The sequence below is a fragment of the Eptesicus fuscus genome, chromosome 7 (assembly GCF_027574615.1).
Source record: "Eptesicus fuscus isolate TK198812 chromosome 7, DD_ASM_mEF_20220401, whole genome shotgun sequence".
In the NCBI taxonomy this organism is placed as follows: domain Eukaryota; kingdom Metazoa; phylum Chordata; class Mammalia; order Chiroptera; family Vespertilionidae; genus Eptesicus; species Eptesicus fuscus.
This window is the reverse complement of record NC_072479.1, coordinates 15,712,130-15,731,213: the sequence shown is the minus strand read 5'-3', so window position 1 is coordinate 15,731,213 and position 19,084 is coordinate 15,712,130. Positions and strand designations below refer to the sequence as shown.

At 39.8% G+C, this 19,084-nt stretch overlaps 1 protein-coding gene across 1 annotated transcript in view; it reads left to right on the top strand.

Annotated features, from left to right (window-relative positions):
• The window catches only part of ERC1 (ELKS/RAB6-interacting/CAST family member 1), a 534,404-nt gene that overhangs the window by 167,859 nt on the left and 347,461 nt on the right, over positions 1-19,084 (top strand). Inside the window, exons 9-11 of the mRNA XM_054718763.1 lie at positions 12,270-12,407; positions 14,609-14,749; positions 15,937-16,077. Of these exons, the coding sequence (XP_054574738.1) occupies positions 12,270-12,407; positions 14,609-14,749; positions 15,937-16,077 (420 nt within the window). The remainder of the gene's footprint in view (positions 1-12,269; positions 12,408-14,608; positions 14,750-15,936; positions 16,078-19,084) is intronic.

Genomic DNA, 19,084 nt, shown 5'->3' with positions numbered 1-19,084 from the left:
GTTGCTGACAATTACCTGAAAAAGAAGTTGGTGTGCTTCACTGGGCTGGAAAAAGTTTAGCTAAATTAGAAAGCAGGTCTAATTAAGCAAGTTTATCCTATATCTATAAAAGGCTAAGTTGACTCGCACATGCGTGATACATATAAAGCTCTCGCTGGCACCAATTGCATGTGTGTGTTTCCATCTGTCATTGTTGATCTCAAATTTGGTTGACACTTCTATTATAGAGAAAGGGCGGCTGGGGGGCTGAGGGGACTGGGGGACTCTGGAGGCAGGCGCGTGGAGCGGCCGGCCCTGCCTGGGGGCGGACCCGGCCTTGCCATGCACCTGCTGCCCCGGCGGGGCTGAGGGGAATGGGCGCCACCATCTTGTGGCTGTGGGTGCCGCCATCTTGTGGCTGTGGGCATTGCCATCTTTGAGGGCGTGGCAGTCAATTAGCATACTCCCTCCTTATTGGCTGTGGGCACCACCATCTTTGAGGGCAGAGCAGTCAATTAGCATACTCCCTTCTTATTGGCTGTGGGTGCCGCCATCTTTGAGGTTGGGGCAGTCAATTAGCATATTTCCTCTTTATTGGCTGTGGGTGCCGTGATGGCATGAGGGTCAATTAGCATATTCCATCTTTATTAGATAGGATGTGTTTTTTGTGTCTGGCTTCTTTAAGGTAATGTTTTCAGGATTCATTCATGTTGTAGCAAGTATCAGTATTTTATTCCTTTTTATGGCTGATTATTCCATTGTAAAGAATATACCAAATTTTGTTTATTCATCAGTGCATAGAAATTTGGCTTGTTTCCATTTTTTAGATATTATGAACAATGATTCTCTGAATGTTCAAGCACAGGGTTTTGTATGAATATATCTTTTTGTTTCTCTTGGATATACAGTATATCTAGGAATGGAATTAATGATAATTCATGTTTAACTTTATAAGTAACTGCCAAACTTTCTAAAGCGGCTACATAATTTTACATTCCTGCTAATGCTTGTTATTTCTTTTTTAAAATAGCCATTCTGATGGCTGTGCATTGGTATCTTATTGTGGTTTTTTAAAATCCTCACCTGAGGATATTTTTTCCACTAATTTTCAGACAGAGTGGAAGTAATGGAAGGGGGGTGGAGAGAGAAAGAAAAACATTGATGTGAGAAAGACACATGGATTGGTTGCCTCCTGCACCCACCCCAATTGAAGTACGTACCCTTGACCTGGAATTGAACCCACGACCCATGCTCTAACCACTGAATCAAACCAGCCAGGGCTCTTATTGTGGTTTTAATTTGCATTTCCATAGTGACTAATGATATTGAACATCTTTTCATATGCTTGTTGACCATTTATACGTCTTCTTTGGAGAAATGTCTTTTCAAATCTTTTGCCCATTTTCAAATTGAGTTATTTGTCTTTTTATTGTTGACTTCTAGGAAGTATATATTCTTCAGGCTCCAACATATCAGATATGTGATTTGCAAATATTCTCCCATTTTGTGGGTTATCTCTTCATTTCCTTGATATTCTTTTATGCAAACAAGTTTTAAATTTTGTTGAATCTAATTTATCTTGGTGTGGTTTTTTTTTGTTGCTTATGCTTTTGGTGTTATATCTAAGAAAATATTGTCTAATTGAAGGTCATGAAGATTGTGTCCTACATTTTCTTCTCTGAGTTTTATAGTTTTAGCTTTTCCATTGAGGTCTTTGATCCATTCCAATTTAATTTTTGTATATAGTGTAGTGTAGGAATCCAACTTTATTATTTTGCATGTGAATATTTAGTTGTCCCATCAGCATTTGTTGAAAAGACTCTTCTTTCCCCCATTGAGTTGTCTTGGGACATTTGCTGAAAATCGGTTGGCCATAGACGTTAATTTCTGAACTCTTGATTCTATTCCATTGATATATATGTTTATCCATGTGCCACCCCACACTGTCTTGATTACTGTAGCTTTGTAATGGGAACTGTGAATCCTTTACCTTTCTTTTCAAGATTGTTTTGGCTTTTTGGGGGTCTCTTGTAATTCCATATGAATTTTGAGATCACTGTGTCCATTTCTGTAAAAAAGGCATTTAGAATTTTCTTAGGGGGATTGAATTGAATCTGTTTATCAGTTTGGGGAATATTGCCATCTTAACAATATCAAGTCTTTCAGTTGTTACAGGAAGTCTTTAAACTTACGTTGTCTTTAATTTCTGTTATTGATGTTTCATAGTTTTAAGTTTACAAGTCTTGCATTTCTTTAAATTTATTTTTAAATATTTTATTCTTTGTGATGCTATTGTAAGTGGAATTGTTTTCATTCCATTATCAGGTTATTTTTTATATACAAATATACAACTGATTTTTAAATATTGTTATCTTACGTTTTGCAACTTTGTTAAACTTGTTTATTAGCTCTAATAGTGTTGTAGTGAATTATTTAATATTTTCTATATATAAGATTATGCCATCTGTCAATAGAGATTGTTATACTTCTTCCTTTCCAATATATATTTTTTCTTACCTAATTGCCCTTCCCTGATTGTCCAGTGCAATGATAAATAGAAGTGGTGAGAGTAGACATCCTTATCTTGTTCTTTATCTTAGGGGAAAGACTTTTCATTTTTTATCAGCATGATGTTAACTATGGGTTTTTCATAGATGCCTTTTATCAGGTTTAGGACATTCCCTTCTACTCCTAGTGTATTTTTGTTTTTATCATGAAAAGTTGTTGGATTTTGTCAAATGCTTTTTTTTTGTATTTGTTGAGATGAGCATGTGGTTTTAATAGGGTACATACATTATATTGATTGAACCAACCTTGCCTCCCTGGGATAAGGATGTTTGTGTTTTTAAATAGCCTTGTATTTTTCACCTGGGGAAATTTGTTCTATCAACATTATCATGGAAGCAATAGGATTGAACCTGATAGAACATACCCTTTGGATAAAGGCTTTATTTTTGAGTTCTAGGGCATAATATAAATAAGAACTATTCAAAGGCTTATATTGTAATGCTTTGTACAATGTAGAAGTCATTTTGACTTTTATTAAAACACTAGAGGCCCAATGCACGAAATTGTGCAAGAGTAGGCCTTCCTTCTCCCGACTGCTGACACCGGCTTCCCTCTGGCACCTGGGACCCGGACTTCCCTCGCAGCCCTGGCTTTGTCTGGAAGGTGGTCCGGAAGGACATCTGGTCTAATTAGCATATTACGCTTTTATTATTATAGATTTCTTTGGACTTTTAGGTAACTTAGTGAATAATTTGAGGATTTGTTTATCTCTATCATTTTCTATTGATAGTATGCCATATTAATATTCTCAGAGTCTGGCAAGCTTTAGTTCAGAATGTCCTGACTTTTTTTTTGACCACACATTTTAAACTTGAGAACTGGTAGTTAACAAGTCAATATGGAACAGTCAGATCTCTATTGTGACAAATGTTCTTAGTGGTATCTCAGGAGACATTGTAGCAGGAACTTGTCAGAGTAATAAATACCTAGTAAGTATCTAGAAAGGGACAAAGCATTTGAGAAAAAAAAATGTTTGATTAAAGTTTTGATGCACAGTCAATATTTTCTTCTGCTTAAACTGCTTATAATTTGACATGAATTAACTTGCATTGCATTGCCTTCTTACCTGTGGGAATGGCTATTTGGATAGATGCCCAGGTACCTGTCAACTTTAGTTGAGAAGTTGAAATAACCACATGAAGAAGCTGTTAAATCAAACTTGGATGAAATAGCTTTTTGTGTTTTTCCTTCTGTCTGCCACACCAGTATGTCCTTCCTAACTAGAAGAAAATAGCTTCAAGTATCAGACATGTATTTTGTCCTTTATTTGTTTTACTCTTCTGTAATTGTCAGACCTCCTTATTTTTTTCTCCTAACACTTTTTTTCCTAGAGGAGTTTTCCAGATTAGAAATCCAAATTTCTGAGGAAAATTTTATTAAATTTGATAAGATTCCCTCAAATGCCTTTGATTTAATCCTCATGTATTTGAATTATACAGGTTTCATAATATTCTATCCAGATCATATGTAATTTAGCCAGCCTTCTATTATTAATTATTTGATTTTTTTCAACTTTGTTATTGTTAATAAATAATACAAGGGATAGTGGCTGTTTTTTTCTTTCTTTAAGCCTGGTGTGTCTGCTTTAGTTATTTAAAAATATTGGTTCTTTCATCACTAAAATATAGTAAACTAATCGATGTAACACTTCTATCTAGATAGCCATTGTTACTGTACAACTCAAGGGATACCATTCATATAGATAATGTGCATTGAGGTCTTAAGTGTTGTCTCACCATTGCTACTATCTCAGAAGGATTGCCATTGTGGATTTATGGATCCTGTTTTGTTTTGTTTTTTGAGCAATTGTAGTACAGGAAGGTTGGTCAAGGTTTTACATATGCCTGCCAGATATAAAAAGCAGTACTTGAACCATTTCTATAATTGTCTACTAAGCAGATTTTGACTGGCAGTCACTTTTGGTATCACTAGCTTTTGCTTCATATTATCCAGTTATCCTATATAATAAAAGCCTAATATGCAAATTGTCCCCTCGGGCAGTTGTTCAACCGGGAGTTCGACCAAGAGACTGGGAGTTTGACCACTCGCTATGACGTGCACTGACCACCAGAGGGTGGCGTGGAACATGGTGGGGGTTGGCTGCCTGGGGGCGGGGGCGACTGGGGTGACGGGGATGGAGGTGCGGTGAGAATGCAGGATGTCCACCAAGCTTGCTCTCACTCGCCCTGCTACCCTCCCCAGGGACGCCAAGGCTTGCACGCCGGGGAAGCCCCTGCGCTCAGGTGCCAGGTGCCTGTGAGGAGCCCGCCCTGCACCCTTGTGGCCTCTTCAGGGTGAGCCAGGCTGCAGCCTCTGGGACCGCAGAGGCCGGTTGAGCTCCTCATGGGTTCGTGTAGGAGCCAGTGTGGGAGGCCGGCCAGGAGAGAGTGCGCTGCCCGCCTGGCTTCTGTGTGGCGTCGCTGGGCGGCCCAGAGGCCCATGCTGTGCCCCAGTCCACGGTGTCCGGCCGTGCTCACCGCATCTCCGTGTGGGGACTCGGGCACCGTGACTCAGGTGGAGGGGGGTGTGCAAGGGCCCAGGGTCCCAGATGCTGCCCAGGGCCCAGAGGTCAGCTGGGACCTGCCCTTCCACGCCAGACTTGCACTTGGATCGCTGGCCAAGCCTAGAGACCACTCCTGTGCATGAATTTCGTGCAACGGGCCTCTAGTTTTAATATAAGAGGTGCCTAGATCCATTATCTGTCCCATGAGCAAGTCTTGTTAAGGAACTTACTTTCCCTCCTAGCAATTAATAAAATCTGCTGGAGCAGTGCACTGTGAATGTATTTTCCTAAAGGTCATACCTGCACTTCCTGAATAGTTCAATTTGAACAGTTTTTAAAATAAATATAGTAGTACTCTGATGAAGTTTATTACTTTTTATTTTTTATTTATCTTTATTATAGAAAGTATTACTTTTTTGTTGTTATTAACCCTCACCCGAGAATATGTTTTCCATTGATTTTTAGAGAGAGTGGAAGGGAGGGAGGGAAGAGGGAAGAGAGAGAGAGAGAGAGAGAGAGAGATCAATGTGAGAGATATACATAAATCGGTTGCCTCCCACACTCACCCTGACCGAAGATCGAACCTGAAACCAGGAATTGAACCCACGACCTTCCAGTACATGGGAAGATGCTTCAACCGACTAAGCCACACTGGCCAAAGCACAGAGTTTATTCTTGTACTAGAGGCCTGATGCATGAAATTTGTGCAAGAGTAGCCCTTCCTTCCCCTGGCTGCCGGCACCGGCTTTCTTCTGGCACCCGGGACCCAGGCTTCCCTCCAGCCGCCAGCAGGCACCTGGGACCTGGGCTTCCCTCGCAGCCCTGGCTTCGTCCGGAAGGACGTCTGGTCTGATTATCATATTATCCTTTTATTATTATAGATTATTATTTATTAATTGCATGATTTTCTATATGAACAACTGTAAACTCACTTTTACCCCACCCTGTAAATAGTCTGGGCAAAACCTGCTCATTTTTAAAAATTATAATCGTGCCTTCTTCTTACATTTCCCCAGAGTGTAGAGTGGTAGACAAACAATTGCTTAGACATTAGGGGACTTAAGGATTTTTCCTTTTTAGATTCTATTAATTACTGTAGCTCTCTCTGTGCCAGCTGATTAATTTATCCACACTGTATTTCTACCACTGATACTGAAAGGTGTTATTAACCAAGACAATAAAAGGTCAGAGCCTTGTGGAATAACTTGCTTCACACAATAAATGTGATGCTGATAGCTGCTTAGAACAACTGTGGAGGTATCATAAAAAAATTCTTTCCCTCAAATGATGTTTAAAGTAGCCAGGTGATTGTAAGAAGTGTTGTGAGATTTCTTGTCCTTAGAACTGTACCCTCAAGGAAGTCTCTTCTACCTTCAGTGATTAGGGCCTCAAAGGCAGAGGAATCAGTTCCACTTGACTATGAGGAATAAATCACTCACATAAAACATGGTAGTTTTTGACAACAGGCAATGCTGATAAAAACCAAACCAAAGATGTCAAGAAATTTGTGCCAGTGTGGAATTGGTATGCAGATTTGATTAATTCACATGTAGCATGCATTTGCCATTAGTCTTCCTCTGGTTCCATTGGTTTTTCTCTTTCTTTGTAAAATAAAAGTTGTATGAGGAAAAGAAAACCTTAAATATAATAATTTTATTATTTCTACTTTTTTCCCCAACCCATTTAACTGAACTATATTATGATTAGAGTGATCATTTTAAAATAAATGTCTTCTTTCTCTAAATGGTTATTTAAAAAATATGTCCTTCTTGAATTTGTCTTCTTTCTCTAAATGGTTATTTTAAAAATATGTCCTCCTTAAATTCTTTTTTTTTTTTTTTTTGGTAAATTTTTTTTTATTGATTTCAAAGAGAGGAAGGGAGAGGGAGAGAGAGATAGAAATATCAATGATGAGAGAGAATCATTGATCTGCTGCCTTTAGCACATCCCCTACTGGGGATCGAGCCTGCAACCTGTGCATGTGCCCTGACTGGGAATTGAACTGTGACCTTCTGGATCATGAGTCAACAATCAACCATTGAGCCACACTGGCTGGGCTCCTTCTTGAAGTCTTTATTGTTAGTTCTTCTCTATGATAATAAAGTGTATTTATAAACCTGGTTGATCCTCCCCCTCATTTATCATCAAGGACACAGATACATAGAATAAGCACCAATTCCTTCAATCTCTACAAAACTTTACTCATGTAGAAGTTAAATATATGCTAATAGGTACTTAATGCATTATTTTTTCTATATCAGATAGGGTATACATAAAGTAGAAAAAAGCCTATAGAATGGTAAAATATATCATTTTATGCAATAATTATTTTATTAATTTTCAATATTATTAAATACTAGAGTCCCAGTGCACGAAATTCGTGCATGGTAGGGTCCCAAGCGGTTGCTGGCTGCTGGCTGTGGCCTCCCTTCCCTGGCTGCCACATGGTGGCTGGGGCGTTCCTTCATTCCACACCACTCCCTGGTGGTCAGCACACATCATAGCGAGTGATCAAACTCCTGGTCGGTCGAACTCCCGAGGGGACACTTTGCATATTAGATATTAGAGCATCAGCCCGAGGACTGAAGGGTCCCAGGTTTGATTCCAGTCAAGGGCACATACCTCAGTTGCAGGCTCCAGCCCTGGTCAGGGCACATGCAGGAGGCAACCAATCAATACATCTCTCTCACTGGAATCAAACCTGGGACCCTTCAGTCCTCGGGCTGATGCTCTATTTATTGAGCTAAACCAGGTAGGGTGGGAATAACATCCTATCTAATAAAAGGGTAATATGCAAATTAACCGTCACTCCACGAAAAAGATGGCCACGCCCATAGCCACAAAGATGGCAGCGTAGGCCAGAGCCACTGAGCCAGCAGAGCGGGCGGGAGGCTTGGCTTCCTTTGTCCCCAGGCGACAAAGGAAGCCAAGCCTCCTGCATGCCCAGGCCGGCTGCTGAGGGAGACATGCAGGGAGTGCAGTGGGGAGACATGCGGGGGATCTGGGGGTTCCAAATCCGCCTGTGGTTCCTTTCCCCACTGATTCCCCTCCTCGCAGGTATCCTCCATGCAAAAGCCGTTCCATGCAAATATGTCATGTCCTTATGGGTGAATCCTAAACTGAATGAGTGTCACATCTGGGCAACCTAACTCCCATTAGAAAGGACCTGAGAGGAGGGATTTAGGAATCACGAAGCCATCGTGACCTGCTCAGTCTCCAGAACTACTGTCAAACACAGTCATTCTGAGACCCTCCCAAACCACCTGAACTAAACCTGAGAACCAGGATATTTCCAAGGCCCAAAGTTGATGGGGGTGAGAGGGCAGGGGAGCAAAGCAAGCAGAACAGCCAACTCAACCAAAGACGCAGGAGCCTAAGGTAACGCAGAGAAATGTCCTGGCCACCGATGTTCTCCGGTAGACGTGGTGCCCACACCCAGCTGGGGGGCGGCGGGGGGGGGGGGGTGTGTATGTGCAGAATTTAAGGCCCCTGGCAGGAGGGAAAGTGAAGCATGCCTAAGGATTTTTTGTACCTGTCCCACAGTCGAGAAGCAGAGTCAGAATCAAGAAGCAAAGTCTTACCTCAGCGCTGGGGTGTTTAAAAGTATCTAAAAATAGCAGTTCCATCGCTGAGTCCACTGTTATGTTTGCCACGGATGGGAGGCGCGCAGAGGACTTTCAGGGCAGCCCTATAACCTCAGGGTTGACAGCAGCTCCTGAGAGGGAGAGACTGAAGCACTTACGGTGTTCAAAGAGCTATCCCTGCAAACCTTGGCCTATCCAGTAGCTGGGTGCTGCTGGAAGTTGCTGGCCCCGCCTTCTCCAGCATGGAGAGGAAAGGTGGATACGGTGGCTCCAGTGGTCCAAATCCTGTCATTGTCTCTGTTACCTAGCCTCTGCGCCCTCCAGGACAGCCTCAGTACCAGTGCAGAGGAGGCTTTGGAGAGGGTAGTGGTGAGGATAATGCTTCTGACTCTAGATACCAGTGAAACTGCTGTCAAGAGCCTTTCTAGGGCTGGCAGGAAAATGCAGCAATGAAGGAAGAAGAATGTCTCAAAACAAAGAGGTTGTTGTGTTTTTTCTCCCTCATCAGCAAAATGTGAATATTACCTAAACCACAGACTTTGTGAGAATTAATTGAAATAAAATTCCAGAAATTGAATAACAGCCAGGCTGAAGTGGATAGGTTGGTTGAGCATGAACGTGGTCCTGTGCACGGAAAGGTTGCAGATTCGATTCCAGGTCAGGGAACATACCTGGCACATACCTGTGTTTCAAGTTGGATCCCTGGTCAGGGCTCCTAAGGAAGGCAATTGAAGGGATGTTTCTTACATTGATGTTTTTGTCTCTCTATCCTTCTCCCTTCCACTCTCTCTAAAAATCAATGGAAAATGAATTAATGCCATATCTACAAATGCGGATAATCTAAAGAAAAAAAAAAGAAGTGGCGGGGGGGCGGCGCCTAACCAGTTTTGCTTAGTGGATAGAGCATTGGCCTGTGGACTGAAGGGTCCGAGGTTCGATTCCGGTCAAGGGCATGAACCTTGGTTGTGGGCACATACCTAGTAGGGAGTGTGCAGGAGGCAGCTGAATCGATGTTTCTCTCTCATCGATGTTTCTAACACTCTATCACTCTCCCTTTCTCTCTGTAAAAAAATCAATAAAATATATTTAAAAAAAGAGTAGGTTTCTGTAGCTAGATTGGCTAGTAGTTATCTCATAGTTTTGTGGTGATGCTTAAATAGTTCCTATATATAAAGTTCTTACAACAGTGTCTGCCACATAACATACTACTCTCTCTTTTTGTGTGTGTTAGTGGTCCTTGTTATCACCACTACCATTATTATTATTATTATTTTTTTTGTCGTTATTGATATCATGTTGGTATTTTAGGGACTCTGGTTTCTGTTTCTACAAAATGCAGAGTTGTGGGTTTTGTGTGTGTGTGTGTGTGTGTGTGTGTGTGTGTGTGTGTGTGTAGATATTCTGAGCATATTTAAAGGAGTATTACTTATACTTAATATGATTCCAAACAATCATCTTTGTTGTTATTAATTATTCAAGTATGTAGATAACAGATTCAGTTTTTCTTTTGGCTGTTGTATTCAAAACATTTTGTAATATATATTTCAGACCCTGTGGATAATTAAAGAGTATAAAATAAGATCTTCACTATAAATGTATTGAAATACATAATAAATATTAAAATGATATGATATGGGACTTTCAGGGTGAACAGCTTTTATAACCTCAACATTAGATTAGTAAAAAAGAAGAGAATAATGTCAAGAATAATGTGGTAGCATTCATATACCAGCTGGTTAGTAACACATATAAACCAGAGATCCCTGATCAAAAAAAGCACAATTTTGAATCACAAGCAAAGCGAAGATATGCAATAGGAGCTTTCAGTCAAGTTCAGCTGTTATCCATCATGAAGCTGGGTAAAGGAAAAAATCATAGCACCTTTTGGGTTTGTTCCATGCTTGTGCAGCTAGTTTGCACATACATGTCTATTTCAAGTCTTCCTCACAGATGGCAACCTACCCAAAGGAGGTATTTTTAGTGTCCACTGTCCTTTCTTCATTTTGTCAGTGCCTTTCACTATGGAGTGTTTATTCCTCTACTTTAAAAGTAAGTAGGAGTCCAAGGATAGACATTTTTTTCCTCCCCTCCAGCCCCACAACAGTCAATCTGTTTAGGTACCTGGGTAATTGAAGAAGAAAGTAGTTTAGGGAGAACTTGTTAATGGGGATTTTACCTGTTTAGCAGCCTTTGCACCTGAGCATTATTAGGAAAAGTTTTTGCTAGCAAAGAATAATGGATTCTTTTAATAGTTTGACTACATGTAAATCATACAAGTAGAATTGTTGACAATTTAATTTAAATTCTTTCTTAGATAGTAATGATGGAGGAGAAAGAAGGGTGTTATTCTTATGTATGTAAGGGCTATTTGCATATTAGGTGAGCTCATAAAACAAATCTCTGTTTTCTTGTACATAATACTTGGTTGGTTCTGTGAAATTTCATTTTAAATAATGGTTCTTGTACTGCACTTTAATCAACAGCATGACCATATCCTTTTTTTGTGTGTGTGCATATAAGGTTTATATCTTAGCAACTGGAATGACCTGAATATCTGGTTAAACATGTAAACACCAGGGCTTTGCATTCTGTATGTATATAAAGTATGCACTAGATTTTTGAGTGGCAAAATACTTTTGAATGGTTGTGAGATCAACCTAAATACTAATCCATGTGAGATTCCAGTAGTAGTGTCTGATTAAACTAAAGGAAAAACAATGCTTTTCATTTGTGATGATCTTTTCTCTCATGGTATGGACTTTTATTGATAAGACTGGAACCTATTGCAGGCTTACCAGTGGTTTACCTGTATACTTATTTCTTTGTTAAAGAATAAAAATCCAAGCCTTACAGTATGTATGGCACCCTATTCTAAATTTACCAAATCTTTTTGCTTTTCTTATTTGTTTTGCTTGTAGGAATTCTCATTGACTCTAGACAGATATTTCTTTTTTCTTCCTCTGTGGAATAAAGCAGGCCCTTAAAGAGCTTATGCTAAATTGATGTTTAGATAAAAGATGATATAAAAATCTAACTTAACAGTATGAGTTAAGAATAGTTTTTCCTTGGTAAACACACAATACCATATTTTTAAAGAATAAAATATATATAGTTGATGTACTATAGAATTATATGCCTGAAACCTGTATAATTTTATTAACCAATGCTACCTTAATAAATTCAATAAAAATTATTATAGAAAACCCACAGTTTTTCTTATACAGTTGATTCGTTTTTCTTACTGTCTAGCTGTTCCATTCTCTGTCCTTCCTCTGTTATTTGTGAAGCCATTCCTCTGGGAATTTATGCTATCATTTTGGAAGTAATCCAGTTTCTCGTGGCTTTCCTCTCCATAGTTCCTCTCTCTATCCCCATCTCTGTATGTTGGGTCTTTTCTCCTTAGGCACTTTATTTCTTTAGAGATTCGTGTATATGGGTGTGTGCATCTTTTCTCTGTTCTGGCTTTAAATTCTGGGTTTAAAGTTTTGCTTGCAGTTCGGAAATCTTTAGGATTAAATTATTTCTACAGGCTACACACTCACAGCAGCCCTGATCTACCTGTTTTCAACTTAAAATTATTCTTGTTGTGACTATTTTAATTTTTTTTCCCTCCTTAAATGTATATGTACACTCAGATTGAAAATCTTCAGGAGCAACTTAGAGATAAGGAAAAGCAGATGAGCAGCTTGAAAGAACGAGTCAAATCCTTGCAGGCTGATACCACCAACACCGATACTGCCTTGACAACTTTGGAGGAGGCCCTGGCAGAGAAAGTGAGTGATTGGTCCAGACTGTACCAGAAATACACATTTCTCCTGCTTTCTCATTAATCTAATATTTTTTCTAGTGCTGAGACTTGGATATAGAATACTGAAGAAATCCCTTTGGCAAAAGGGAAAAGAGCTCCCTGAACTGTTCTGACATACATAGTATAAGGGAAAAGAAAACCTATTTCATTGTTGCAATTTAAGTATCTGTCCCTAGGCAAGATGGATTCTATACTACAGGGCAGTGGCTGAAGTTTCTAGAATTAGCCATATGTTCCCCATTTATGATCTTTATTTTTTGTTTTGTTTGTTTATTTTGTTAATCCTTACCCATGGATATATATATTTTTAAAAAAATATATTTTTTTAAATATTTTTTATCATTTAAAGTATTATATATATTAGTACATATATCTCCTTTTTTTTCCCCCAATGACCTTCCCCCAGCCTCCCCTACCCCCTGTCGCATGCCCTCTTCCCCACCTCCCCAGTGTCTTGTGTCCATTGGTGTGCATATATGCATGCATACAAGTACTTTGGTTGATCTATTTCCCTCCCTCCCCAACACTCCCCAGCCTTCCCGCTGTTAAAATACATTTTTATTGATTTTAGAGAGGAAGGGAGAGGGAGAGAGAGATATAAACTGCCTCCTGCTCACCCCACTCTGGGGGTTGAGCTGCAGCCTGGGCATGTGCCTTGACTGGAATTGAACCCACGCACAGGCCAACACTCTATCCACTGAGCCATCTCAGGTAGGGCCTGAGGATATTTTCCATTGATTTTTAGGGAGAGTGGAAGGGAGGGGGAGAGACAAAGAGAGAGAAACATCCACATGAGAGACATCAATTTGTTGCCTCTCACATGTACCCCACCCAGGGTGTGTGTATGTGTGTGTGTGTGTGGGTGGGGGGGGGGGGGATCGAGCCTGCAACTGTGGTATGTGCCCTTGACCAGAATCGAACCCAGTGCCCTTAAGTCCACAGACTGATGCTCTATGTCCACTGAGCCAAACCAGCTAGGGCTCCATCTATGATCTTGTGAAGAAAAAGAAAAGTTATTTTTATATATGGTCAACTAGAATTTGGGGATATGGCAATATTAGACACTGACCATTAGGAAGCAGTATATAATTAGTTCTCTTTTATTATGTTTCATTGGTATCTAATATATTTGTGGGTTTCAATTATTAATACAATGAATGTATTTGCTCTTTTTCTAGTTTTGGCCTTGCTATTTCATTTTGCCTTTATGAACAAACCAATGTTTTCAGTAATGGTTGACTAAATTAAAAAAAAAAAAAGCCCAACATGAGTGGTAATGAAGGATGTGTAAGGACTCTTAGTGGGGCATTTTAACTGAATATTTTTAATTAAAAATATTTTTTATTTATTTCAGAGAGGAAGGGAGAGGGAGGGAGAGAGAAACATCAACGAGAGAGAATCATTGATCGGCTGCCTCCTGCACGCCCTCTAGTGGGGATCGAGCCTGCAACTGGGGCATGTGCCGTGACTGGAACTGAACCCTGAACTCCTGGTTCAGAGGTCGACACTCATCCACTGAGCCACATTGGCCAGGATATTTTTAAAGGAATAGGGTCACTGTTCCTTAAGCCTCTTCTCCCTGAGATATGGAGCCTCTCCTTAATCCTCTTAGACTCACAATGTTTCAAGTTGCCTGCCAGGAACCAAGGCTTGATTCTTGAATATACTGGTAAATAATACCCAGAGATACACTTTAATTACTTAACTTCAAACTTCCTGAGTATCTGTTGACAAAAATTTTTATTTTTTCCTCTTCTTTATCCTTTTTATGTTTTAAACTCAACATATAAACTCCCCTCTCCCCTCCCCCACTTTTTTTTTTGGTATATGAATTGTGAGTTGTTTCCATTGCCTTGTAGGCAACATGTATTTGGGAGTTGAATAAATGGAATTATTCTAAAAGAATACATACTTTAGGGATATCTAATACTAGTTGAGATTATGTGAAAAGAAACCCAAGGGAATCAAAATAACAAAGCCAGATCTTTGTTATAGCAAAGCAGGTAGGAAGGATGAATTCTTTACAAAGTAAATTATTGACAGTTTATCACTGTCTTTTGAGTGGGGGATGGAAGTGTGAGATTTTATCTGATGAAAGTTGAATTATAGTCATATAATAGAAGCATGAAAGGAGTTTTCTCATGTACTGATGTGCTCTCCCACCAGGAGCGGACAATTGAACGCTTAAAGGAGCAGCGGGACCGAGATGAGCGAGAGAAGCAAGAGGAAATCGATAACTACAAAAAAGATCTTAAAGACTTGAAAGAAAAAGTCAGCCTATTGCAAGGCGACCTCTCAGAAAAAGAGGTTAAGATCACCAAAATGGAATTATTTGGTTTGCTTAGTCAGGGCATTGTGTGTATACGCTGTTGGTGTTTACGTAATACATATAAAAAAGTGTTTGGACGATTTTTCTTAATATTCCTATAGCAAGCCTTTTGGGGAGGCCTTACGGTATATTTAAGGAAGCTTTGCAGAGACATAGTAGATTGGATGATTTAATTCCTATGTCTTATCTCTTTCAGTGTATGAATTGATTTCTTATTTGTTAGTGACATTTTTAAAGATCCTAAAATAACTGAAGCCCAGTTACATTTGGAGCAATATTGTGCTAATGGTAAGAAAGGTGATAGAAGAAAGGAATATGTAAAAGGAGAACAATTTATTTACAACAGCTCTTACCATTGGCAGAGAAATGTTAAATGTTGATTTAATCTACTTTTATTTTGTTTCTGGAGAGTCCTGTTAATGTGACATAAGTAGCAAAAATGGCTAATGCCTTGTCTTCAGGTAATATGCATGAGATTTAGGAACATCCTCAGGATATTCTTTCTAAAATTTTTAAGAAAATTTATGGAAATTTAAGTTTCTATTAGACTTTTTCTTCTAAAGGGAAACATATTTTATATTTAAGTCAGTGTAACTACTGAGGTTGACTACTTACGTTCACATAGCTTGATCTACTTCCATTTATTCTGTGGGAATGGATATGTATTGGTTGAACTCATTAGACCATTATTCAATTGGTATTTCTTGGGAATTCATATTATTTTAGTTAGGACTTGAATGTTAAAGTGAATTTTTTGGTGTTTTTGTTGTTATTAATCCTCATCCGAGGATATTTTTCCATTGATTTTAGAGAGTGGAAGGGAGAGGGACAGACACAGAGAGAGACAAACATCAATGTGAGGGAGACACATCAATTGGTTGCTTCTGCACACGCTCCCTGACCAGGGCCAGGGATCAAGCCTGCAATCATGATAAGTACCCTTGACTGGAATTGAACTCAGGACCTGGGCTAATACTCTGTCCTCTAAGTCAAACTGGCTAGGGCAAGTGAATATTGTTTTATATTTCATGTTCTTGAAATAGAAATATGTCACTATATGATAACAGAAAGAAACTACTAGCCACCAAGAAGATAAAATTAAAAATTTAAATCTCCATTTTATTTATGGTTAATATTTATTCTAGATGTGTGCTGCTTTCTTTAGGCTTCACTCTTGGATCTGAAAGAGCATGCTTCTTCCCTGGCTTCCTCAGGACTGAAAAAGGACTCACGTCTAAAGACACTAGAGATTGCTTTGGAGCAGAAGAAGGAGGAATGTCTGAAAATGGAATCACAGTTGAAAAAGGTTAAAGAAAAATTTTCCATTTTCTGGCTTTGCTTTAAATAAGAACATAGCAAGCAAACTTTACAATGTGCATATGTAATAACTTACCAGTGGAGTGATAATCCCCTAAAGTTCAAAATGCCATTTATACCTTGATTAATTATCTTAGAATTCTTATCCTGTTTCATTTTACTCCTGAGAATGCACAAACCCAGCACTGACTGCAGGACTGACTTCCGGTTGGTCGAGCCTCCGGTTGTGATGGACCCAGGGTTTTTATATACTAGAACTAGAGGCCTGGTGCACGAAATTCGTGCACGGGGAGGGGGAGTGTCCCTCAGCCCAGCCTGCACCCTCTCCAATCTGGGACCCCTCGGGGGATGTCCGACTGCGCATTTAGGCCCGATCCCGGTAGTATCAGGCCTAAACAGGCAGCCAGACATCCCTCTCACAATCCAGGATGGCTGGCTCCCAATAGCTTGCCTGCCTGCCTTCCTGATTGCCCCTAACTGCTTCTGCCTGCCAGCCTGATCACCCCCTAACCACTCTCCTGCCAGCCTGATTGATGCCTAACTGCTCCCCTGCCAGCCTGATTGCCCCTAACTGCCCTCCCCTGCAGGCCTGGTCCCTCCTAACTGCCCTCCTCTGCTGGCCATCTTGTGGTGGCCATCTTGTGTCCACATCGGGGCAGCCATCTTTGACCACATGGGGGCAGCCATCTTGTGTGTTGGAGTGACGGTCAATTTGCATATTGCTCTTTTATTAGATAGGATAGAGGCCTGGTGCAGGGGTGGGGGCCAGCTGGTTTGCCCTGAAGGGTGTCCCGGATCAGGATTGTGGTTCTCTTGGGGCGTGGGGCAGCCTGAGCAAGGGGCCTGTGGTGGTTTGCAGGCCAGCCACGCCCCCTGGCGACGCAAGCAGAGGCCCTGGTATCTGGAATTTATTTACCTTCTACAATTGAAACTTTGTAGCCTGGAGCGGAGCCAAGCCTTCTGCTTGCTCCGTGGCCGGCAGCCAATTATAGAAGGGTTAATTCACCTTCTATAATTGAAACTTTGTAGCCTGGAGTGGAGGCCTAGGCCGGCCAGGGCAGGTGAAAAGCTTGGCTTCCTCCGTTGCCGGGGCAACCCTGGCCTGCTCTCTCTAGCTCCATTCTGCCGCCATTTCTGTTTGGATTTGTTTACCTTCTGTAATTGAAACTTTGTAGCTTAAGTGGAGGCTTAGGCCAGCAAGGGCAGGTGGAAAGCTTGGCTTCCTTCGTTGCTTGGGAAACCTTGCTCTCTGTGGCTATAGCCATCTTGGTTGGGTTTATTTGCATACTCGCTCTGATGGGCTGGTGGGCGTGGCTTATGGGTGTAATGAAGGTATGGTCAATTTGCATATTACTCTTTTATTAGGTAGGATTTTAATCCTCACCTGAGGATTTTTTTCCATTGATTTTTAGAGAGTGGAAGGGAAGGAGAGAGGGAGAAAGGAACATTGACATGAGAGAGACACATTGATTAGTTGCCTCCTGCATGTGCCCGACCAAGGGTAGGGATTGAACCTGCAGCTAAGGTACATACCCTTGAAGGGGAATCAAAACAGTAACCTGGAGTAAATTGATATGGAGGCTAATGCTCCAACCACTGAGCTAAACTGGACAGGGCTGTTTCTTTCTTTTTAATCTTTTATCATGATGATTCTACAGCTGGTCATTTATATGATCTCTGATATTTTAGACTTAATATTTAGGTTCATGGAAAAAATTATTTTTGGTTAGAAGAAGTTGATGTCTTTCCCCAACTGTGACTTATTATCTGTTTTTCTACCCATGGCCATTTTCACTTCATATTTTCCCTTGATTCTGGATGAGTGCTCCTTTTTAATTTTAGTTAATTACTGATGCTTTCCTACTATACTGCTTCCACAATGCCCGACTTCAAGAAGGATATTGCTATTGTAGTTTTCTATTTCTTTTGTTGGTTTTTTTTTTTTTTTCTCATAGATCTCTGACTCAGTGTGGCCATGATGAGGGTTTGTTGGTTTTTTTAAAAAAATATTTTTATTTATTTCAAAGAGTAAGGGAGAGGGAGAGAGAGATAGAAACATCAATGATGAGAGAGAATCATTGATTGGCTGCCTCCTGCACGCCCCCTACTGGAGATCGAGCCCACTACCTGGGCATGTACCTTGACTGGGAATCAAACCATGACCTCCTGCATCATAGGTCGATGCTCAGCCACTGAGCCACATGGTCCAGCCTCTATTTTATTTGTTCTTTATGTCTTTTATCTTGTCTTTTCTGCCTTGTCTGTTTTAATTGAACATTTTATATGATTTTATTTCTTTCCTCTCTTAGCATATTTGTATTTCTTAAACAAAAGAGATTGCCCTAAATATACATTTTTGACTCTTTTTCATCTTTATTGAGATAGAATTGATAAATAAAAATTATATATATTCAAGGTATACATGATTTGATATATGTATAATTGTGAAATGATTACCCCAATAAGCTAATTAACATATCCATCATCATATATATTTACCTTTTTGTGTGTGGTGAGAACACTTTTTTCTTTTTAATAAAAGAGATTGTCTTATAACACCGGTGAAGCTGTCTGGCTCTGTTCTTTTGTGTTTTAGGAGGTTCATGTTTATTTATTCACTTTCCTTACTAGTAAGCAGTCTATTCAGATTTTCTATTTCTTCATTGTTCAGTTTTGGAAGGTTGTATGTTTATAGGGATTTATTCATTTCCTCTTAGATGTCTAATTTGTTGGTGTATAATTTTATATAGTAGTCTCATGATCCTTCGTATTTCTGTAGTACCACTTGTAACTTCTCTTTTATTTCTGATTCTACCTATTTGAATGCTCTCTCTTTTTTTCTTATCTAGTCTAGCTAAAGGTTCATCTATTTTGTTTATCTTTTCAAAGAGCCAGCTCTTATCTTAATTGATCTTTCCTATTGTCTTTTTAGTTTTTATTTCACTTATTTTTTATCTGATCTTTATTTCCTTCCTTCTACTAGCTTTGGGTTTTGT